The sequence below is a fragment of the Parambassis ranga genome, chromosome 22 (assembly GCF_900634625.1).
Source record: "Parambassis ranga chromosome 22, fParRan2.1, whole genome shotgun sequence".
In the NCBI taxonomy this organism is placed as follows: domain Eukaryota; kingdom Metazoa; phylum Chordata; class Actinopteri; family Ambassidae; genus Parambassis; species Parambassis ranga.
The window spans coordinates 2,769,560-2,794,776 of record NC_041042.1 but is presented as its reverse complement, the minus strand read 5'-3'; the positions used below and the strand labels follow the sequence as shown (position 1 = coordinate 2,794,776).

The following is a 25,217-nucleotide window of genomic DNA, read 5'->3' as shown; positions in this document are numbered from 1 at the left end:
ATCCCTGTGTGTGTGTGTGTGTGTGCATCCCACACACACACACACACTAAGAAGTGTCCTTGTGTTAGCTGCAGTAGTTGGACATAAACGCCTCAGGTGTGCACTGCTCGCCGTCCCTTGACAAACAATCCTGATCAGGCCAACATTTTGAGCAAAGGCACACAAAGGCTGCACACACACACACACAAAGAAGCCAGTATAAATATCAATATTCAAGGCCATTGATTATTTGTATTGAAGGTTAAGAGTGTAGTCCTGCACACTGCCATGTGCAATTTAAAGACACTAAAATCAGAGCTCAGGTGCTTAACTGTCTAGTTTTTGATTTTCTTATTAAGTTAATTAAGAAATAATCTTGACAGCAGCGTGTCTCATGGCTGTTTAAATACACTATTAAATGTCCACATGTTTACAAGTATACATTCAACTTTGGCCCTTCATAATAAAAGCGCCTCTTTTTGGGGCGTAAATATGAGCAAATTCCCACATCGCCACACAGACTGCACACCACAGACACCAAACTGTAAACGGTATAGAACAGTTTATTAAATTCAGACTTATAAGAAGTCATATTTCAATGCACTCCATCACATGAAGCGCATTCATAACACCAACCCAAAAAAGGATTGATCACGGCATAAAACATAAATAAACAAATAAACATATTTACAATTGAACATGGACAGAGAAATGGGAGTCATGGGAGTCTATGTCCAGAGGAGGAGTCTGAACGGAGGAGGAGGAGGAGGAGGAGGAGGAAGATAAACACGATTCAACAAAGTCAAAGTCTTCATTACTACTGTGGGTGATTAAAGTTGTGAAAGTTTCCTCCTCCATCACATTTTAGTCTGGAAATGCAAAAACCAACAAACAAACAAACAAAAAATCAATTTGTAGGAGAGGATTTACCCTGAAATCCAACTTTAAATCACTTCATGAAAATTAAATATTAACAGTAATTCTACAAAATATGTTACTTTTGTCAAAGGACACTAGTAACTACCTCTATACAGCTCTGTCTGGATGTGTGGCAGGAGATTTTCACATTTTTTCCCCCTCTAATTTGAGGACATTACACACCAAAGTCTCCGGTTTCCACCTTTATCATGAGAATTATTGATCATTTCTTCACAAAGAACAACCTCAGCGGCCAAAATGGAGGGATGAACGAACGTCAGACTTTACAGTAATCCAAAAACCCTGCAGAATAATCAAAAACTGCGCTTGTTTAAGAAAAGAATTCTTAGAAAAAAGTACAATCATTGAAAGCACATTACAATTAGCTGTGTGTGTGTGTGTGTGTGTGTGTGTGTGTGTGTCATGTGACTCTCCCAGCACTTCTAATGCACATAAAACGATGCTTATGTGGATCACATAACCAACATCAGGTCCAGGCCCCCGCTGCAGCAGACGGAGCAGCACGGGGGGGTACAACAGTATCTGAACTGAAAAATGCTGCGTTCCTGCAGAACTCAGGGTTTTCTGTGCTTCACTTGGAACACCGGCTGAATGCTTTTAAAGCATAACGGCAAAAAAAAAAAAGAAAAGTGAGGTGATTTATCAGTCACAGAAAAAGTACACTTAACTGACTTTCAAATGGCACTCTGGTTCCTGCAGGTTCTCCTCGAAACATGTGAAAACAAACACTGAGAATCATTTCAAAGATGGTGACCGCCATCATCTGTCTCCGGAGGTCACGCTGTAACATTCAGCTATTCATTAATGGCAAAGATCTCCTCGTCTCCTCTTTTGTTCCCTCTCTCACAGTATTTCACACTATGTTACAAAAAAAAAAGCCATTTACAAGCAGCGGGGCCTTAGATTATGTACAGGATAACAGAAGAAAAGGGTATAAACAGGGTTTTCCTTCAGGTATGTACAGAGAGTAGAGAGAGAGGAGGAGGTGTTAGAAAATTGATTGAGCACCTCAAGAGTCATCGTGGAAAAATGTATACACAGAAAAAAAAAAAAAAAACTGCGTCCAAGTACTGGCTTCAAGATAACAAACTCACACTCATCCCCTCACTTTCCCCTCAGATACATGCAAAAAGCTCTGCATTCATTCAGAGGAGGCCACGGGCCCCTTTCTAAAGGCAAGTCTTATCTGATGCAGGACTCATAAACTCTTCTCTATGCAATACATCACCTTCTCTCAGTTTAAAAAAACACACACATAGGAAAAAAAGATGGTCTTTTCTCTCTTTTTTTTTTTTGGTCTACCAAATCAGGCATATTGGGTGTCAGAACACCAGACAGTGCTCGCACTAGTGACCAGCACAAATCACTAGCAGATAGATAGATAGACTGATGCTCAAGCATCAAAAGGCCCCTTTGGAGTGTCCTCTTGGTTTTGATACCTGAGGTGTAAGCGTGGATGAGTTGAACACTGGCTTTGAATGTTGGGAGCATGCAGCAGGTTGTGACCAGACCGGGATCGAATCTCAACGGGTCAGCAAATGGCGTCTAAGCAGCAGATGATGATGTCATGTGTGAGGAGTTGTTTATGATAATCACAGGCGACATAAACGAGGAGCCGAGCTGTAAACACAGCCTGTATCTGCTGCTCAGAGCCATTTCTTAAATGCCCACTAAGAATTATCTGGAAGTACCACTTGAGCAGAGTCCGGCTGTGAACGTAACAGAACAATTTGAGATGTTGTGCGATTACTCAACAGCGTGTGTGTTTACCAAGTAGAGTGATTGTGCGGATGGACTCCGGCACATTTGTCGTTCTTGGCGTTTAAAGTGATTCTGTGTGAGGCAGTGTGTGGTGGCCGGCGGGGGGGGCTGAGGTGCTTTTTGGGGGGCAGACCAGCAGGAGGATAACAGCGGGGGTGGAAAAAAGTGGCGTGGAAGGGGGAGGAGGGGGGTTACATATTGCGTTCATGGGATTTTCAGGTAGTCGATGTCTGGCGTGAGGGGCGGCCCATCGAAGAGGCGCTGTACGTGCGGGAACGCTGCCTCATGGCCAGTCGGCAAGGCAGCTCCAGCTCCTGGAAGAGGGGGGTCCCCGTGATCTCAGCCGCTTCTGGACGCTCGCCGGGGCTCAGTGACAGCATGCTGCGGACCATGTTCAGCTGGAGGAACAGGGACGCCGTTACATCACACCATATATATATATATATATACACACATAACACCACACAGAAGCATCTATCAACAACACCTGCACACACATATTATACATAGGAACACAGTAGGCAGCCTGGGATAAGAGAGCGAGGGTATTTCCAGTGTTGGAGAATCACAGATTACGCTGTGGGATTATGTTAATCTCATTACAACGTAAACAGGTAAACAAGGCAATGGAAGCAGCTGCACACCAACGTATGGCCCCATAACTGTGGCACTAAGAAACATGTAGGTGAACATTTAAGCATGTATAAATATGATATATATATATAATCTGTACTGGATTATGAACAAAAAACCTACAAATTTAAAGGTCTCAAATTATATTGCTGCTTTGTACCTTTTGATGTGGAAAATTAATGGTTTTGGTATTTTAAGGTTTATAATCAGTTGATTTAGAAGCAAAATAAATCAATGAAATAACACTCTGCTTAATTGGATTAACTGAGGAAATGCGACTCTCTAGGTGGATTACACCGGGTCACTCAATCTGTTACTGACTTGATAATATATTATGGGATTAAATCTCATCTCTGTGTGTATGTGTCTCTTTAAATGTGTTCCACCACTTGTTCTCAAGTAACTTGGGTTCCTTTTCCGTTACCTTCGGGTGCAGTGTACACTACCAGCCACTAGGTGGCAGCAGAGGGCCACTCACCTCCTGGACGTTGTTTTTGGAGAAAACCTCTGGGAAGTGCAGCGATCTCACTTCTGTCAGCGTCTGCAAAGAGGGACGTAAACACCTGTGAGCGGAGCCGCGCTAATGGCTTATCAGGGGGTTCTTTGTTACTAAGACAAAAGACTTCATGGCTGATCGCCGCTGAGAAGGAAAACAGCATCTGTTTGTCTGTGTGTGAACGATCGCATGGAAAACGAGCTCTTATTCGGACAATAATATAAAGATTAAAAACTAAACACAAGTAGGATATATAATAAATCTTTTATCTACTCTTCTCTATTTGTTGTTGTGTTAATACTAATGTTTCACATTCTGATCTGGAGATGAATTTTGGATATAATCTGAAAAAGTGAATCACTTCCCACGTTCTAATGGTTGAGGTTGGGTGAGTTTTACATGAGAACAAAACATTTTATTCTTCATTATCTTCTTCACAAGTTAGTCAGTGTTATAAACACAATTAACTACTCTCTGAATTATAGTGACTAATCATGGCTTGCCAGTTTTAAAGTCTTGTTACAGGCTAATTTACCGTATAACAACAGTTTTGGGATTTAAACGAAGGAAAGAAAATGAAGTCATGATTATGAGCCCATGTGTTTGCTGACTCACCCTCACTCTCTCCATCTGGGTCCTGAAAGGATACAGCAGCTCGAACAGGATCAGACCCAGAGAGTAAATGTCCACTTTATGAGAGTATGAGTTTCCAGAGAGCTGCGAGGACAAAAAGGAAAGACGGGATTTAGCGTCTATGCACTATCTGCACACACTTTATCTGTCCCCGTGTTCCCTCACCTGCTCCGGGCTCATGTAGAGCTTGGTGCCGACCTGACCCGTGTGGCGTGTGAGTAGCGGGGCGGGCGTCAGGGCGCTCGGCATGTCCTCGTCCTCCTCCTGGTCCATAGCCGTCACTAGGCCAAAATCTCCCACTTTCACCACGTCGTCCATGGTGAAGAAGATGTTTGAGGGCTGCAGGATAAGCGGGGGGGGGGGGGGGGGGTATGTTTACATGTTCATAACAGATGAAAGCGTTACATAAGTGCATGGAGCAGCCTTTACCTTGAGGTCCCTGTGCATGAGGCCTTTGCTGTGCAGGAAGTCGACTGCCTCTGCGATCTGGAGGAAGATGTCCAGACATTGGTTGTGCTCCCTCTGCTCCGGCTGGCAGCGCTGAGCCATCCAGTCCTTCAGGTTCTCCTTCCGGCAGAGCTGCATCTGGATGTATAGGTACACCTGGAGACAGGAAGTCTGTTAAAACCACACCGTCGATGCTCAAAACTAAGACTTCTCTTCGACTGTTCGGCTTAAGAAGCAAATACAAAGAAAGAAATATTTATAATCATTAATTAAAGATATAGAAAAAAATATATATTTTTAATTAAAGCCTATAGATCAAACAATAGTACCATGGATCAAACATGTTTTTGAAAGTTTACATGAATCAATGAAGTTTTAAAAACAGTGTCGAGTTGGATCTTTATTTTTAATCATCACAACTATTATGGAACATAAAAGTTATAGTGATGATACTGATCACATACATGAGAAGTGTTTCAGTACATAGATATTATTTTGATCATTAACCAACCTTGGGGGAAGGCAGGGTTTTCTGCGTTGGGGGGGGGGAGGGGAGAGCCAGGGTGAGAGTGTTTGGCCGAGGAGGTGTGGAGGATGGGGGTGGGACGGCCTCCTGTCGTCTGGTGTGTGAGGAAGACGAACTGTTCTTGTCCTTCATCGTTCTTGGCACACTGGAGCCCGAGTCTGTGTCTGCGTCGGCATCCCGGTCGCAGCCCGAATCCTCGAACACGATGTCGAAGGAAGAGGAGGTGCAGTCGCTGGGGCCACGAGGAGGGCAGAGTTCAAAGGAGTGAGGGGTGTCCGAGGCATCCGGGTCCGCTTGGCTGTCCCGCTCGGACATCAGGCTGTCGTGGCCGAGCAGTGGCTGGAAGGACAGGTCTCCGTCGTCAAAGCCGACAGCGCTGCCAGCGCTGCTGGAGAGGAGGGCGTGTTCATTGACAGATGTGTCCAGAGTGTCTGCTTTAGGCCCAGAGACGGGGGACACTGAGCTGGAGACTGGCACTTTGACTGACAGCGCCTCCATGTGGTCGAGGAAGCTCATTGGCCAGTCCGTAGCACTAAAAGAGGAAACAAAGGCGTTTAGTGTTGCTCGCTTTTCATCTGTCAAAGCAAATTACAGCAAAGGAGTAAACACAAACTGTCCATCTGTGAGTCAAGCGCATTAAATCTGCGCCGTGCTACTTGTCAGAGACCAAGTGTCTTGTGCCAGATAACAGGACTCCAGGCAGACTTCGTGGCATGTTTGACCTGATGGGCTGCACAGGATAACAGGCTTTAACAGCCCCCCTGGCTCACCTGGTGTCTTTCAGCCACCTCTGGTCCATCTCCTCCTGCCAGCCCTCGGGGGGGCTCTCCTGCCAGGCGTTGAAGTAGCGGATAATCCCTGGGTGCTCCAGCTTGGCCAAAGCCTTCACCTCACGCATCACCTTCTCACGGGCCAGCTCCCTGAGTGACAGAAAAACTGCCATTTAACAAGATATATATACAAAAAAAACCTCCTCATCAAGCAGAAAAATATTGATTTCACTGCACAAACTGACAGTAATGACAGAATAAAGCTGGCCTTAATACACCGACAGTTCAATAAGCTTATGCACTTAGCGATGCATCATTAAACAACAGCAAACACATGCAGGGCTGCTGAGGCTCAACACTACATCACCATGCCTGTCAGTGTAAATAAGCATGCAGGGCTCATATTTGTTCCAAAACGTCAGTTATGCCTAAGTAGGATGCTGCTTACATAACTCAGACTAACAGCTTTAAAGAAGAAGACGGCGATAAAAAGGAAGCGCTAACAGCCTCCAGATTGGAAGTCTGGCCAGCGTGAGCTACCTATTGGGCAGGCGGATTCTTTTGATGGCGTAGTTGCAGTCGTCCACTTTGTTACGGGCTTCAAAGACGACGCCGAACCCCCCGCGGCCAAGGCACTGCACCGGCTCGAAGTCCGTCAGGTACCTGGTGGAGGAGAAGAGACACTCTGGTTGGCAACTGGTAATTTAACAGAAGGTAGAATTCACTGTCCTCAAGGACGCTTACGGAGCAGTAAAATGTGATTACACAGAAGGCCATGGATGGCCGTGTCAGGTAACCAGCGCAGGTCTAAACACATCATCTATCATCATTATGTTTTAGGGAAGAGATAATGATAAAATCATTGTTTGCTGCTGAGTAAGACTCAGCCTCCTCCACCCGGCAGAAACAACCCTGCTCCGTCTCCTGGGGGGATTGAAGGATGTCTTATTAGGAAGTGTGTGGGTACATGTGATTCAGGCCTCACTTCCTCATCTCTATGTCTGCCCCAGCTGCTGCAACAGCCGCCAGTTTTATTTAAGGAAAGTTCCTGGGCAAAAGTCATTTGCATGAACTGCAGCAGCAGCAGCAGCAGCAGCAGCAGATTTTAAAGGAAAGCGGCAGCGGGTGGGGTGTTTGTGGCATGGATCAAAACGGAGAGGATGCACAAGTGGTGACACCAGACGAAGAGGAAAAACAGAATCTGCATTTGATTTGGATTTGTTGCTCAGGTTCTGGTGGCATTATTCAGCTCACGCATGTAAACATGCGCAGTTCATCGATCAGGCTAGAGCAGCTCATAAATTATGACTGCTGATCATATTTTGGATCTTCAAAGTAAAAAAAAAAAAAAACTTGTGACCTGACAGTGATGTAAAGTGACACCGTAACCCTGTGGCAGATGGGCGGGGTGGGGCCTGCAAGGTCATTTTCATATCAGCAAGCTGAGTTACCCAATCATGCACTACCAACTACCACTGCAGGCTCCCATCTCCCATCTCTGCCTGGTCCTATCCAGACAGGCTGGAAGACCACTGGTCACCATGGTAACAGTGCTGAATCTGTAGCTACACCTTGAAAGAGTGAGGCCTGTGTGAGGATAACAATTTCTGGCACAGTGGTGAAGCAAAGTTCTCCTGAGTGCTTACAACCAACAAAAATAAAAAAAAAAGATCAAACTTAGCAGCGTGTTAACGATGTACCTGGACACATATTCACTGGAACGGGTCTCCATGGCAACCGGCTCTTTGGACTCCACAACCTCAAGGTCAAACTTGCTGTCTGTCTGGCACTGTGTCTCCGACTCTTTGCGTTGCTTTGGGGCACAGAAGGAGGATGGCAAATAAGGAAAAGTTCTTTATTATTTAACATATGTATATAAGTGTTCTCAAAGGGTGGAAAAGTATCATTTATTCCTATAGAATGAACAGTTAGAATTCCAAAGAGGACTTTGTCCTGGCGTCTGTGCTCTTACCCTCACATAGGTGACAGGGGCGGGCGGGTGGAAGAACTTGCGGACGATGTAGGTGGTGGCGGCGATGCAGAAGATGATGGTGCCGATGATTTCCTTCCACCAGGGCAGCAGCAGCACGGGGTCCTTCCTCCTGCGGCTGTCACCCCCTGCCTGGTTTACCTTTATCACGCTGATGGCGCCGTCACGCTTCCCTCTGTAACGCTTGCTGTAAGGGTAGTAATAGCCGTTGTCTGCGGAAAAACAGAAACAGAAACAGAGGCTGCTCAGTCGGGTTTACGTCCAATATGTCTCAAGTACGCATGTATTGATGATCAGCCTCTCACCGTATGGGTACTGAAGGATGGACAGGCCGCCGTTGCTGTATTCTTGATGGGAGAATTTGTCATTGTTCAGACACTTGTCGAATTCATCAGAGCCGACCAGAGCCGGTGTCCGAGACGGAGAATCTAAAGCAAGGACAAGATGAAGAGGTTCTTTAGAAAGACTCTTCAGTCAAAGGGTAGACTTACACTATGAGACTTGAATAACGGCAAAGCCCTGAGCCTGAGGGATTGCAATGTCGATGTGAGATCGAACACTTCTTGTGTTTCAAGTGCACACTTACGTATGAGCGGCTTCCATTTGACAGTTGGGAGTGGAATGATGTCCTTCTCTGACGCAATGGCTTTGGAGGGGAACTTCTCAGTGATTCTCACCGAGGACTGGAGGTAGAGCTGCCCCTGGAACATCCCTGAAAAACGGACAAAGGAGTTTAACCTTTATCCTTACTGTGTAACAACAGCAACACATGTTAACACAAAAAAACAGCTCACCTAGGTAAACACTGGACTCTGCGGAAGCTCTGGTTTTTCTTGGATCATCGTCCTCTTCGTCTTCATCAGTTTCAGATTGGTTGCTGTAGGCAGTGTCATCGAACAGGCTGATTGGCGTGACCTTCCCGCCGCCCACCAGCCAAGCTGAGGCGATGGGTGTGCAGAACTACACAACAGAGGTGCGTCAGAATGAGTCGAGAGGTTCGAGGTGTTAAAACTCGGACCCGGAAACGTCGCAGAATCTTACCTGATGTTCCCACACCAGCTGTCCATCAGGCTTGGAGCTGAAGGCCATGACCTTCCAATCAGGCACAGACACTTTGATGACGAGGTCCAGATTCTGATTTTGGTTCTGCTGGTTTGCCGTCTGCTCTCTCTCTTTTGGGTCATCAGTGATGACCCGCTGACTCTCCTTCCAGGTGTCGCCACCGGCTAATTCTCCCTCCAGGAAGTTTATTCCAGGCTGCATCTCCGGAAGAAGTTTCAGCTCAAAGTTTCCTACACTGAAGTTCCACCTTGTAATAAAAAAAATATATATAATTAGTGTCTGATATTCTTTAGATCGTGACATTAACAAAAGTTCTCCGACTGGCTGGAGAGTTTCTTGAAAACGTCTGACAATGGTGGGGTCAATGGTGTGTCTGTGTTTCTTTTCTGCCGTCACTGCTCCCTGATGACAGACAATGACGGATTGATCGACTGAATAAAACTCACTTCTCAATCCCTGATCGAGGCCTGATGGCTCGCACAGTCTTCTGCGTCCTCTGCAGGAGGAGCACGTCTTCGCTCTCCAACTCCTCCTCCCCCCAGCGGCGGCAGCCCCCCGCTGAGCAGATGTAGCGAAGCTGAGGGAAACAGGAACAGCGGGGGAGAGAATTACTAAGAGGGATAATTTTACTGTGTCAGCCTAGTTATGAGAGGCAAATATTTGTTCAAATAAAACACCGTCACGTTGCACACACCTTGCCGCTGTACGCCCCCAGGCCGTATGTGGTGAGCGATTTCCCCCCGACCAGGACTGTGTCCTCTCCGATGCGGTAGGACGACTCCAGCAGGGACTCCACGCTGAAAGGCACTGCCTCCATGCTCTCTCTGTCCCGGTTCCACTGGAACAAGGCACCGTCCAGTGAAGGTATGACCATCTTATTGCCAAACACCTGCAGAAAACACATCATTTTGATTAATAGTTTGTTTGACTTGTTTGCTAAAGTGATAGAAAAGCTAGGCGTATACACAATTGATGACCGGCAACTGATCGTTTAGTAAAACATCACAATATAGATTCAGATAAATGATAAAAACTACACATTATATGAAGCTGGTAAATGTACGAGACATGGAGGGTTATTCCTGTCTGATGGCTTTTACAGTGTTGAAAAGTTTCTTTATGGGCCAGGACAATGCTTCAAACACAAAAACACTCCACACAGACGGCAGCGCTTTCCAACACACACCGGCCCACACAGCGGCTTCTGCCCCCGCACACTTGGACTCAATCCACAGACCGGGACCATTACACAACTAAGAGCCTAAGTAATTAACCTGGATCTTTAACAAGTGTGATGCTTGTTAAAGTGTGTGAGTAACTCACTGTAGGGGGGCAGAAAGGATGACATCATCGCAAAAACCTGACCCTAATCCTGTTTTAACCTCCATGGCTTTAGCTCAATGGTGTCCTTAAACACTTCAGTCATCAATAAACAAGGACAGCTGATTTTTTTTGGGTCCCCAACTTGTGACGGACTTATTTAAATCAACTGTTCAGTGACAAAATAACGGACTCTTTGCTCTGCTGGTTCTGTTGGGGTCAGACTTCTGACTGATCTGTGGGACCTTTGTGTTGGATTAAAACAAATTACCAGGAGGGAGAACAATGTGCAGAATGATTTACCACAGAGCCCGAGCCAGGAGCAGCACTGATGTCATCTTTTTTGGGAGGGAGGGAGGGAGGGAGGGAGGGACAGGGGAGAAGAGTTGGTGTGGAGACCAAGATGAGGATAAATTTAGCAAGTGAAAGGAGGATGGGTTGAACAATCTGACCATCACATCACACCACGCTGCTGCTGCTGCTGCTGCTGCGGCTGCAAAGAGGTTTACAGCAGAGGGGGAAATACTCAGAGCGGTGGGTGAGTCATCCTGCTCCTGATGCCTTAATCCCTGCCTCTGATCTGCTCCAGAGTCTTAACACAAGTTTGACTTCGTTCAGCTGTCCTCCACCTCCATAATAAGCCACATATAAGTACATATATATGCTGGTATTATGTGATGTGTATTTAATCTGTATTAAACCAGTGTTAGTGTCAAAGTTAAAATGTGTGCACCATGAATGCAGATTTTATTTTATTGTTTTCTCCTAGTTAATACAAATGAAAACAATATATTCATAATCAATAACCATCAAACATCAGAAAATAAAACCTGGTTGCATGTGGCAGAGTTTACACAAGATCAAAGTTCCACTGAAGCAAAATAAAAAAGTTACATTGCTGAAGATCAGTATGTAATTAGATTACTTTTTAGATTATTTCATGGTTATAATTTTGATTGAGGAACAACTTTCACAATTTATTGATAATTTTTTCATGACGGCATCCTCTCTCCAAAGCAGCAAGCTGCATGCCGGTACACTTCTGAGTTCTGGTTCTCCTGTCATCGGTCGCCTGCTCGCCTTGTCAGGTCAGAGAGCAACAATGGCGACAAGAAGAATGCATTCATGGTGTTGGAGGTTCAAAAAGCATTTAACCCAGGCTGCAGATAAGGGCCATCATATTATTGTACAGTGCGATTAAGATGCTGTCGGCATCAACCCAACGGGGATTATTAAAGTTAATCTTAATCTTAATCTTAATCTTAAACAGTTCATGTCGAATTTGAAGACACATCTAAGGGTATGTATCAACATTTATAACAGGGTAACTGGTAACTGTAACTATTACTTTTCCACTGTAATCTTCCCAACACCGGTTGCTAACAACAACATGGTGGTTTTGCGGTGGGAACTCAGCTCCCAGCTCTGGCTTAAAAATTCAGAGGAAAAGTCCGTTTTGCACTCTGTAGTTCAAACTATTCAAACTCCATTCAAGTTTTTTTTACTGCGCATCTCATCTCATCTCCAACATTACCATCACAGGCTCGAGAAGCTCAGCAGGGCTGCTTGGTGGTGAATTATTAACTACACCTCTGTTTCAACAAGCCTTTAGCGTCGTTATATACTTCAGCTAAGCAGAGCTTTACTCCGTATATCAAGGTTTTGTGGCACGCAGGATGATTCTCTTTGACATATTTTGACAGCTTTTATCGATACAGTCACCGGGAAAGCAGCAGAATTTAGTGATTAGAACAAGAGCAGACCGAGAGGACTCCAAGCTGATGGATTTTGAAATGAATGATAAATGTATACTTTCTATTATTTAGGATATCCAGACTTTAATGAGCAAAGTATAAAAAATGAATGCAAACATTCAGATTGCTTATGTTTTGTCAAATAAAACCAATTAAATGAACACTCAAAAGATAATAATGCCATAATAAATATACATATTTTATTAGATTACGTTATTCTAACGAGCAAAGTTTGACAAGGACGACCCCTCCTCCATCATCACACAGTAAAGGTAACGTTTGATGTTGGTAAACATATATGAACCCCCACTCCATCTGTTCTCTGGTCTTTGTCTTCTAAACCTTGTTTCATGTTTCTTATTATTCTTATAAAATAGAAAAAAATAAACTTGTGGAGTAAAATAAAATAAAATAAAATATTCAAAGGGTGCCGAGAAGTTAAAAAAATATTCTGAATGAAAAGCACAAATGTTTTCCTTCTCTGTTGCTATAAATTTCTTTTATTTTTATAAATTTTTTCAAAGAGTCGGTTTCAGTCTGCGTGAGGTCAGACGGTGGATTAATATATGTTTTTGTAGCTGTAATATGAGGCTGTTCATTACTCCCGTTATTGTACTTCATTATGGAGGCGTTCATCCAAATGATGATTATTTGATGCTACTGATCGCGCCATCATGTCCCACCCTTGAGGGATGAGAGTGGCGGGTGTGTGTAGATTTAGAAGGGGAGCTGTGTGTTTCAGTGTTTGCATGTGTTGCTGCTGACGCTCCAGCGATCCTGTCAAACAGTGTCACCTCTCACACCGCTGCTGCCGGCCCACGAGGCTACTGCTCCACTTAAGGTGGCAGAGGAGGAGTGGGGGGGACGGGGGACGGTAACAAAAACCAAAAACTAGAAGAACCAGAAGAAGAAACGGCTTTCTGTCCATCTGGCCACTTTCATTTCAGAATCACTGCCTGTCCCATTAAACGCTGCGAGGAGATCGATCGTTTATCACTGCGCAGCGATCAATCTCATTTCCTCATCATTCATTCATTCATTCACACTGCGCGCCAGCAGAGGTATGCAGGAATGTGTATCCCGAAGTCAGCATGTGTGTATCGCTTATTAATGTGATGACATCATCTGTGGTCTGAGGCATTACCTCACCTCCCTAATCACCCCCCACCCCCCCATCTCCTCTTCAGCCTTTTAGCCCCGCCCCCTCCAGTATGAGTCACTGCCCCCCCCAAACTCCATACACGCGCCACCTTCAACCCCCCCTCCGCCTCTAACGCCCAGGAGCAACTCTTGGCTTTTTGAAGTGATGGCTCCTTTTTTCTGCAGACAATGCTGTTTGTGGCTGTGTTGTCCCTCATTTCACAGACACACACACACACACACACTCGCTGGGATGCAGTAGGTGACTGGCTGCTTCCGCCCAGGCCTGTTTAGGCCAGCCAATCACGCAGCAGCAGCAGACCGACCCCCCCAGCCTGTGATCACTGAGCAGACTGGTGGCTCAGGGACCAAGCAAGCACCAATGAAACCGTTGCTAAGCGCTCAGCAGGCAGGTGGAGGGGGGGGGGGGTGGAGCACACACACACACACACACACACACACACAGACACAGACACATGAACCCAGACAGGCATCCCAGGTTACCGAGGGCAGGGAGGGCAAGGCTGGATTGGAACTTACGTAAAGTACGTGAATATAAAACACAGTCACTGCCAATCATAACAAGTGGCGTCACAGCGAGTCACTGGGTTCAGGGCTGACAGGCGGCTCTCCTCCTTCCGCTCCGTCAGCCAAATGAAAGCCAACAGGTGAAAACACACAACAAACACACAAACACCGCCAGCCTCGTCTGTCACAACATGAGCACACAGGACGATGACAGGCAGATGGTGGTGGTGTGTGTGTGTGTCTATGGATTCCTGGGCACTTCCTGTTGAGTCTCACTAACTTCATTACTTTTACATTTTTATATTTAGACACTTTTGGCACTTAGAAATGTGTAAATAACAAAAAAACATGTAAGCAAAAGCAAAATATCAGGAATGTTGAAAAGGAAAGTTTCTTTTAATTCAGTATTTAATTCAGCACGGTGACGTCCGACTTAATATTCAAGGTCAAAATCACATTCTGATGAAGTCAGTGGAGACGCTCCGGCGCTCTTTACTATAGAAGGGCTTCGAGGAACCTTCAGGGGTTCTCTACATCATAACCTCGGAGGACACAGGAAAATAAAACATAAAAAGAACTGGTTAATGAATTCGGATCTTCTCAGACGGCGGTTCTTTCACATTAAAGCCGCTGATTTGTTCCCTCCTTCTAATTGTAGGTTTGCTAATCAGTGAAGTGAGCCGCTGCAGTGTTTAGCGCGCAGACTTTTCAGCGGAATGCTCGAGAGCCACTTTACCCCCTATTAAGGAAGGTTCTTAGAAACTTGAATGGAATTCTATTACAGAGAGAGAGAGAGAAACCCCGAAGCTGCTGTGTTTGGATTTAAACTGCTTATTTGGCACTTTCATTTTATACATTTTAACCCTCTGAACTCCAAGCAGGGGTGTTTTTTCCCCCAAGTAGAGAGAGCTTAAATATTATAATCTCATTATAATCATTATCAATTTAAATTGACTTTCTTTGATAATTGATTTTATAAAAATGGAAATAAACCCAAGCACCAGACTCTATTTGCATTTCATTTATTATCGGCAGGCTTTCAACATTATTGGTAATATTGCCAAATATTCACATGACTGTGAATCAATCAGTGCTTCAACCAACATGTTTTGTCTTTTACAGTAAAATAAAGTGAGTGTGTTCATAGTCGTTATTTCTTTTGCTTGTTAACTTTTTTTGTTGTTTTTGTATTATTTGTGTTGCCCACCATCAACTCTACTCTAGTCTATTTTATATGGGAAAACAATCCATCACAGCCAGAGCCGGGCCTTCTGGGACAAACACCACCTGCCAGAAACATTTAACTTCCTCAACTAGTTCTAAACTGCATTTTTTTTTGTTGTTACCCAACACTAATGAAGCAGAATGCGCTCGTGCTAGAGAGCTCCTTACATTCAAACATGCCCTCGCAGCACACCAGCAGGACTAATATTAAACCGATCCCAGCAGCCACCCAGACCCTTGTTAGCATCAGAGGCTTTTTCTCTGGGGCGAAAATCACACACAGAGCCAGTCCACATCAAAGTCGAATGAAAACAAGCAGGCTTGTAGCAAGTATCTCTGAGAGCAGCGCTCCGGTCGGGCTCTGGGCTACACTTCACTTTCAGCATGTCGGTGTGGGCGGTTAAGCTTCTCTATATATATGTACAGACGAGGGTCTCGCTGTGCTTGTGTGTGTGTGTGTGTGTGTGTGTGTGTGTGTGTGTGTGAAACCACCGCAGTCAACAAAGAGGCTAATCCTCCAGGCGAAACAGCCACTCTCACATTCATGTGGGGGTGTAACACATACATGTCTGGGGTGTATGTAAGCAACAACAACCCTTGGTTGACTGATCAAAGTGCACCGAGTTCAATTATTGGTCTTGCCGTCTACAGCAGAGAAAGAGCGGAGGGACGGAGCGCATCCTTAACCTCCGGCTGACATGTCAGGACTCTTGCTACTTGCAGATATTAATTAAATGAACTTTGCTTTTTTGACCAGTGTAAGTGGCTGTAGCTGACCTCTGTGTTTACCCAATAAAGCCTGTATTCATTTGAATAACAGGCTGACAGATCCCTGGAGCTCTTCACTTGTTTAGCATTTACCTTCTTATTCATGGGACGGGAACATACTTTGATAGACAAGAGAAGTCAATGAATAATATTGTCATAATAAGACTGCTGAAAATTAGGTCTAAATTCCATAGAAAATACTAAATTAAGCACAGGTGTTGATCTACCTCAGGTTTGCTGAGGCTGGAGGACACCAAGCAGCCCGAGCCAACATCCAGGTCCCACTGCTTCCTGCCCTGGTTGTGAGGATCCAGAGCTGAAATCCGCCCATCCAGGGTACTGATGATCACAAGAGACCTGAGGACAGAGCACAGAGCCATGTGTGTTAAGTCTAATGTCATCGCAAAGTCAGACACTAGAGGACAAAGATGTGTTCGGCAGCGGTGCAGATGTCTTCCTTCACTTGTTCTGCCTTTGTTTGGCTACCGGGGTGACCTTCAGCAGCAGCCAGCAGCACACCTGTGCCATGACAAACACCATCCCGTCAGCTCGTTTGGGTGGCATGTTGATTAAAGAGGATTATTAAAGCCAGACCAGGCATCAGCACAAACCAGTGATACGGTAAAAAAGGGCGCATAATCACTCACAGAGCATCAATTTGCTCAGCACTTCAAATATTGTGGATATTACTGAGCAAGAAAAATTAAAAATCCATATGGTTTACTTAAGTGAATCTCCAAAGCTTAACCAAAAAGGAACCAAACTTTAACCAGTTACAGTTGCCCCCCCGCCGTAATGTTTTTAAAAAAGTAAATTGCACTGACGAAAGTAGCCTGCTTTACCCCATTGCAGAGCTCTAAAAGAGGTGCTGTGGTGGAAGTTCCAGAGGTGGGAACTAGGAGCAGGCTGCTCTGAAACGGCCAGAGAGTTCCTGCTGTGTTGCTCCTGATGTGATGCTGGTCAAACCACGCTCAAAGCTCTAGAGAGACTGTTTTACATTTAAGTACTAATTGCTCATTTCTGGTATTCTACACGGCAGTCGTTTGAAAGTGTGATAATAACTGGCACAACTTACAAACAACCTTAAATGTTTTGTGCCACGATCAGTCTTGTGTATCATTGTCTTATTTTGTTTTAATACAATGAAAAAGGGAAATAAAAGCTAAAACAAGGCAATAAAACTGAACTAATTACCATCAATGATGCTGTTTTATCATTTGAACGATCAATAAAAGTACATGTCGTCTTCAGAGACTTGTGTAATTTCACTTTTTACCGACTATAAAGGATAAACTAATATGAAATCCCATCCTAAGTGTGTTGGATGTTTGGCATTCACTTGAAAAGATTACTTGGATTATTATAATCCTCATTTTTTTTTTTTTAGAATTTAAGTGCATACATCTCCCCTAATATTTCATTCACTGCTGGCAGACACAATGAGCGGTAAAATCTAAGTCTGGGAGGAAATAAGATGCAGGGGGTGGACATGTTTTTCTTACATGATGTATGGGCTAACGATTTCCAACAGCACCGCTGTGCTGCACCCCTGAGAAAAGACTTTAAATAGTATTGTGGTGATGGATTTTTTTTCATTTTTTTTTTCTCCCCATCTGATTAATTCTGTGGCTCCACCAGAAAGTAAGTACAGATTCTTCGGTGCCCACACAGCAGAATTTGTCAACACTTCTCCCTTTTCTTCTAGTAACAGTCCGATGTAAACCAAGTGAGACGTCCAGCCCCACCCATCGCTGAACTCAAGAGAGTTTCTGCCGCATTGCCTGTCAATCAAGTCCTGAGCTCCGGCAGGGCCACATCCTTGCTATTGATTTGTATCTGTCTGGAGGAGATGCTGTCAACGGGGCTTTTAGCTTTATTTAACCACCGAGGCTCTGCTGAGTACACACACACACACACACACCGTCTCTGAGCACCTCCACACAGCTGGGACCGGAGCAGCTTCCCTCTGTTGGCCACTGGGGCTCATGGGATTTTAAACTGCATCCCTCCAGGGCAACTACACAGAAACGGCTGAGGTAGAATACACCGATACACCTGTTCACTTTCTCATGCTGACAAAACACAGTTAACCTCTTCAACATCTGAAGTTATCAATCATTTATGTTCAATTTGACAGCTATCATCCAGTATATTTAATAAAAGCATCACACACAGGATCCATAATTTACTAAGCAGCTGAGTAGTTATCGACTCGCCATAATACCTTATCCATTTGAACTATTGAACAGTCTTTAGACATGAAAGGAAAGGGGGCATGTTCGAGGATGCTGCAGCTTCAGAAAACAGTGATTCTGAGGGTGCTAATCAATTTTAGTTTAGTTAGCTGCAGCTCTACACCAGCGACTTGTTTCAACTCAACTGGAGCTGGAAGTTTGCATAAAAATGCAAATAGGATCACTTAACAGTAATGGGCCGTGTGTCTTTCAGCTCCATCAAAGCCAAGATTATCTCCCCAAATCTGCTCTCAGCACTATCCGCACTGAAGTGTGTAGAGCGCTAAGAAAAACATTGTTTTTCCTCCCAGCTACCAATAAAAACTCTCTCTCTAAAGCCCGCTCTCACCCTCTCAATTGGCTACGAGACCCTGCCAAAAATATTAGGCTGATTGGTTGTTGCTAAGCAGTCGGTTCTCTGAGAGGGTGGAAGCTTTGGCGGCCTTCACTCGGCGGCCGCCCCCCCCCCCCCCTCGCACACAGACACGTCATGCTGTGAATATAGAAGTGAGGAAGAAGTCACTGAGAGCACCGAGTTCAACTTCAGAGATGGAAAGCAAGAGATAGAAGAATTTCATTCTGAGAGGGAGATGATCAAAGGGCGGCTGTGCACTCTTTGTACTCCAGATAAAAGATGAGAATAGAGTGGGGGGGGGGCATTTAACACTACAACTTAGGTACCATGATGGTAATGGAGAAAACGAGTGGTGGAGCAGAGAAAGGCGTGGGTAGCTACAAAAATAGCACTAATTCAAAACATAAAAAAACAACAACAGAAACAAAACAAACAGCCCCGCTGTATCATTTAGCACTCAGGGCAATTTATTTTCCACGTCTGAGCCCTGAGACACCAAAGCTCTGCTCGTCACCAAAGAGATAACATGTAGCCTGTGGGGCTGCTGCCTCTGAATGAAGCAGATGAGGGATGCTAAAGAAGACGTCTGTATGGAGAATAAGAAGTAAGACGGAGGCAGGCCAGCGAGGCTGCCAGCAGACTGAGGGTTGTTAGCATCCGTGCCTGTAATGCTGTCAAAGTGTCATGATAGTGCAGACTGTGTTCTTCAATCACAAAGCGGAGCAGGGAGCCAATTAGCCTCGCTCTCACCAGACTCTGCTCCTCAGAGACGCTCAGCCTCAGTCTGCACACACCGGCAAAAACTGAGGCTGCTGGTAAACACTCTCCCATTGAAAGAAACAACCAGGATGTTTACACAAGCTCCAGTCTCCAAGGAGCGGGAGCCGCTGAGCTGGACCAATCCCGACAGCCTGCCGCTCTCCCAGCAGCCAATGGAAGCTCTGTTTTACTCACTGCTTGGCCAATGTGCGGGCTGCTCGGAAGACTCTGAGCCAATGATGGGGCAGGACAGTCTGTAACCATGCAACAGCAAGCAGGCTGGGCGCACACTGGAGTGTGGAGTTCTGCTGCCGCGCAGCTGCCACTCAGCTTACCGTGCGGCCAGCGAGAGGCAGAACAAAAATACGAGAGCATGGGGAGCACGTGGGGAGAAAGTTATGGATGCAGCTCTGAGCCGGCCGCACCCAGCACCGCAAGAAAAGGTCAAGTGCATTCCTTTCAAGTGTGCATGGGGTAGAAGAAGACACACATGAATACTGAACCGTGTGCAACAAATACACATAAAAAAACTCAACTCTTAAAGGTGGCAGAAACGTCTCACTTGAAGTGACTTTGATCATCACAGATGACATAACAGCAGCACTTAAACACCGCTTAATGTGACGTTTATATAACTGTCCTCAGAAGGGGTTAAATAAACAAGTGATCATATTTGTGGTCACAGCAGCTGAGTGGCACCACATCCACCAGGGTCACTGCAGCAGATCACCGCAGCACAGAGCAAAGGGCGTGGTGATAAAAAAAAAAAAACTTCAGGAAAAACACACAGCATTAAAAAAAAAAAAAAAAAAACTCTATCGCCTCAACACGTGGTAAAATCCAAACTCTATGGCGCCACACTCCTGCCAGGCGATTGGCTGAGACGCAGCTCTGATCCACAGATCTGATTCGTTGTTGCTAAGCAGTGAGGAGCCACAGAGAGTGAAAACAAGGCAGCATGGTCTTATACCAACTAAACCAGCTAACTCTGTTTTCATTCTGCCCTCCCTCTCTCCCTACTTTCCTCTCTCTCTCTGTCTCCGTCTCTCTCTCACACCTTTCTGCCTCTGCCCCACCCATACTGCAATGCTGCAAGACGGGTCCTACCAAAATAGCCACTGACCTATTAAAATCATTCACTACTGATAATCACATTCAAAAACACTGGGTATTTTTTTTTACTTTGAACTCAAAAGTCTGGGATTAGAGATTCACAAAACAAGCGTTGGATCAAATTTTCGGAACCCGCTCACCAAACAATAACTTACGAAATTACGCCAAAGACACAAAAAAAAGCACAAGCTGGAATAAAAACATGGTTACATAAGAAAAAGGAGAATAAAATACAGATTATATAAGCTTCAGAAACACTGAGTCAATTAGAACTTGTGCAGGATGACCTGTTATTTTGGGGACAGTCTATTATTAAAACGCACAACATCTCCCTGGTTACACAGACCAGACTTTGTGCAGCAAGAAAAAAAAAACATAAACTCTGTCGTCCCAAAAATCTCCATCCCATCCTTTACCTAACTATAGCTTAGACCCATGTGGCCAACTCAAATTCTGAGCACTAGCCCGTCTCTCTGATGCAATTGGCCGACAAGTCGCCCGGCTGGTCTGATTGGCTGTTGCTAAGCAGTAGGGCTGGTGGGAGCCAGCCTGCAAGCACGGCGGCCCAGAAGAGCTGCTGCAGCTACAGGGCCCGGAGGGGGGGTGGGGGGTAGTAGGTTCAAACAAAGCTGCTTGTCCTCTCTCCTCTCACCTCCAAGTGCTCCCTAAGGTGCAGGAGGTCCCAGCAGAGCGCTTGGTAGCGGAGGTGTCAAACCTGGCAGCGGCGCCGTCACATGCATGATTCACACACAGATGTACACAGACACATATACGTCTATACATGCGCCGAGACACGGCGGAGTTTATACCATGAAGGAGACGGCATTAAAGGTGAGGCGACAGCTGTCAGCTGACACGACAGGAGCTCCCGTCACGAACTGAAAGCCCGATCAAAGCAAACATCTGGAATATTTATAGATTACAGGATACAGGAGGAGGAGGAGGAGGAGGAGGAAGGAGTTATTAAAGAAAAACAAGTGACAGAAACTTAAAAATGTTGACATCTAAACATTGACTGCTCTTCAAGCTGTCCACATGAAATGTTTAGAAGAGTCTGTGTTTGAAGTGCCGCACTCCAAAAAAATGAATTTGGAAGAAAACAAAAAGGTTCTTTTCCTTTTCTTCTTCTTCTTCTTTTATTTCAATGGAGGTCCATTCGTTCCAAACACAAATCAGTCTGGGCTGTGAGAGTCATTATGTTTACCACAAAGTTATCAAGATCCTTCAAAAAGTGGAAAAAGTGCTTAATTGGTTTTAATTCTGCACCAAAAACAAAGGTCAAAATACTTATTATTTCTTCTGAAGCAGCAGATTGAGCGTTGCCTTTCCAGCCTAAATAGAACGAAGGGCGTTTCATTGTCACAGGGTGCCACTTATCACAGGTCTGTTTGATTTGGAAGCATTGAAAGTTCTCCTAAAAAAAAACATGTGAAACACTTTCTGCTGGATTTCCATTTATTTTTTCACATTTAGGATTATTTTCCTTAGATTTCAAGAGAAACATTAGAAGTATGCTTGATTCCTTGTGCCACTTGTAAAGTTCAGCAGCTTGAAGACGGATAGAAACAGAGCATGTATGTACAGTAGCAGGGTATATCCTCTGGGGATGGCATTAAAAAGCAATGTGTGAAGGAGGTAAGGGAGCACACAGGGAAGGAGACGAAGTGTAAGATGAGAGAGAGGCTAAATTCAAGAGCGAGAGACAAAGAGAACACATGCAGGGGAGACAGAACTCCACACAGATATGGTGTAAACAATGTTTTGACCCTGAAAATAAAATATTGTTTAGTTTCTGTGTCATCCTTGTTGTTTGACAGACAGGCTTGTGAATCAATAATTCACCTGCTCATTGGCAGCGACTTTGTTAATTCTTCATCTTGTTTACTACGTTGTTTGTTATCGTGTTGTTGTGTTTATTCATATGCTAAAAAAAACTGGGAGAAAACATTGTATTCCAAGCAAAAAGTGATGGATAACAGATGACTTGAAGCGAATAGGTGTCGGCAAACAGACGAAAACAGACTGCAGGTGACACAGTAAGGGAAATATAGAGTGTAGAGCAGCAAACGCAGGCAGAGAGAGAGAGAGCGAGCAGTGGCAGGGTGTGACCAGCACCAGGAGTTTTCCTGCAGCAGCTGAGGTGACTGGCAGGGGAATAGCACGCTTCTACCAGAGCACACTGCTCGGCTAATTACTTTCGCTTTCCTCTTGTTGTTATTTCATATATATATATATATATACACTCTACCTTGATAAGTCTGCGCCCTTGGCCCCGTGCTGGGTGTAAACACCATGTGGAAACCTTCTTATTTGTCTTTTTCAAAGTCACATATGCAACTGAAACCTTAGTCCTCTTGAACTGAGCTTACCGAGTCTGACTGATCGGTGGCTCGCTGTTGTGAATCAGGGGGGATTGTATGGTATCTCCATGCTTTGGGGGGTTGTCAGGAAACTTTAAAGTGAGCTTTAAGATTAGAGAAGTTGACAGAAAATGCTCCATCTTTCCCCCCCATTAAGCACGTAAAGTAACATCAAGTCGTGATATTAAGGTCAGAAACAGCACCAGCAGTCTTCAAAAGGCTGGACTCTAACAAGGCGTTCAATCCCCACTGAAAACCGTGCTTATAATACAACACAGAGAATAATTTAGGGACTGACCCGAACACGAAAGGAAGCTGCAATAATTATGATTCAAGAAGCTCTATCACAGTCTAAAGTATCTGTGATGGTCCTGGTAAAAAAAAAAACACACACAGAGACAGAGGAACAGGATGGAGAACACACTGCGCCAAAAAACATCTAAGGTGGGCGTCAAACCTACTGTTTATCAAGAAGACAAAATCAATGCCCTACCCACTGCACCAAGACGTGTACATCGGTTTGGGCAGCAGCAGCAGCAGCAGCAGCAGCAGCAGGTCTGACAGGATCCTGTTAGCATGTGGTCTGTGCGAGGCAGTAAAGTTTGGATCGGCAGCATCCTGGGGATTTTCTCAGCGGAGCAACACGTCTTTGCAATTGGGAATATGTCAAAACATAAAGCTGTGACCAAAGCATCCAGGGTCTGAGGATCAGAGGATCCGATCAGGAAACAGGGGTACCACCTCTAAAACTTCTAACTGTGTGTGTAATTACACAAAAAACACTCGGGAGGTGATCAGAAGAAGATCCGGAGCGGATGTTATCTCTGGTGTCAACTGATGAGACAGCTTTCTCTCTTTACATGTTATTGTAAGTGATCTCTCACACTAACAAACAAAAATACATGTGATCTCAGATTTCTGAGACCTCCATTGGACCAATGACAGCAACAACACAGCTTCCAACGACAGCATGCGCCTTCTTCTCTGTGTGAAACAGTCTTTACAGTGTGATGGAGGATCTCTGCATCCTGCCTCACAAACTTTCTGCTCCACGCTGTGCAGCGGGTGGAGCGGGTGCTGCCCCGACATGCCTGGCTGAAGTCCACTTTCTAAAGCCTTTCACTTACTACTATGCAAACAAATGTATTGACTTCACGATCAAACCTTAGACTTGGTTTATCGTCATCATTCTGTATTTGTAAAGGTCGTTTAAATCTGTGGTTTACAGCGTCTCCATAGAAGGAAAGTTGGGCGCATTTGCGCACATGGCTCAACTTCATAATTTACCTCAACCCGGTGAGAGGATGCATGTGTATATAAGTGACTTTGTGCATTGTTTTCCACTTCATACATGTGAGCTGTCACGTTATTATCTCTACGGGTCGACAAAGTGACGCATATAGGCAGCACTGTATGCAATTTTCCATTCAAACTTTAAACACGATTCCGCGGGTATTATCGGACACGTACTCAAACTTGCTAATCAAACTAAATGTGCATCATTTTGGGCTTTGACAGCTCGCTAATAAAACATGAGACAATATGAGGAGTTTCAACACGTTGAAATAGTTTATGATTGACAACTTCAGAGCGCAGGGGCGGAGGGATACACACGTACTTGTGTGTGCATGCTTTCAAGTTTGCTAGCTAAACAGAGCTAGTTGCATTAAATAAAACACTTTTTAAGAGCTGTTTCGTTTCCGTAGCTTTAATTTTTAATGTCGTCCACAACATATGAGCATTAAACTGAAAGTATTCACTGTCTAGCCCTGCTGTAAATCACAGTTTTGTCAAATTTACCTCGTCTGTCGGACGCTTCCGTTACTTTCTCCATACGGTTCCTCGGCTTCTCCCGCGGACCCGTTGTCATCGTCCTCCACGGTAACGTCCGCTCCGATGACCGAGGTGCCTACGTTCTCCAAGCCGCGCTCCATCACACGAGCACCATCCTCCTCAGAAGCCTCCACGGAAACCTGGGTGGTGGTGGTGGTGGTGGTGGTGGTGGTGGTGGTGCCGATGGCGGAGCCCTGAGCCTGCGAGGTCCCGAATCCGGTGAGCGCTTTCAGCAACAGCAGGAGCACCAGGGAAATGCTCACGCTTCCAAAGTGAAGCCCCCTTTCCATTTGTAAGACTGGCACATTAGTGAAGTATGAGATTTACATGCCACTGGCCGTGTAAATCTGAACATAAAAAAAGAAACTGAAAAGTGCAGCGGTGATGAAACGGGTAATTCCGTTGTGTTCCTGCTAACCGCCCCTTCGAGTGCGTTCTTTAAGTAAACATAAACAGCCACTGGGTAACCATGTTATTCCCTTTATACTAGCCTGGACTTGCCTTGGTAACGCTAGGTCCCGCCTTGTTTCTACACCAGGATTGGACAGTAAAATCCAGACATTTAATAACAACTCCTGAAACCGCCCGCCATT

The 25,217-nt window shown here is 45.0% G+C and overlaps 1 protein-coding gene across 1 annotated transcript; it reads right to left on the bottom strand.

The window, feature by feature from the left end:
* Nucleotides 1–526: 526 nt before the first annotated feature.
* eif2ak3 (eukaryotic translation initiation factor 2-alpha kinase 3) lies at nt 527–25,217 on the bottom strand. Its single transcript, XM_028395836.1, has 18 exons — nt 24,592–25,217; nt 16,198–16,327; nt 9,931–10,125; nt 9,683–9,813; nt 9,216–9,483; nt 8,969–9,134; nt 8,761–8,886; nt 8,480–8,602; nt 8,157–8,386; nt 7,885–7,997; nt 6,725–6,847; nt 6,185–6,334; nt 5,400–5,946; nt 4,871–5,044; nt 4,607–4,780; nt 4,424–4,525; nt 3,791–3,853; nt 527–3,077 (listed from the first exon to the last, which is right to left on the bottom strand). Exons 1-18 carry the CDS (start codon nt 24,912–24,914, stop codon nt 2,895–2,897), a joined length of 3,321 nt encoding a protein of 1,106 aa, XP_028251637.1. The 5' UTR covers nt 24,915–25,217; the 3' UTR covers nt 527–2,894.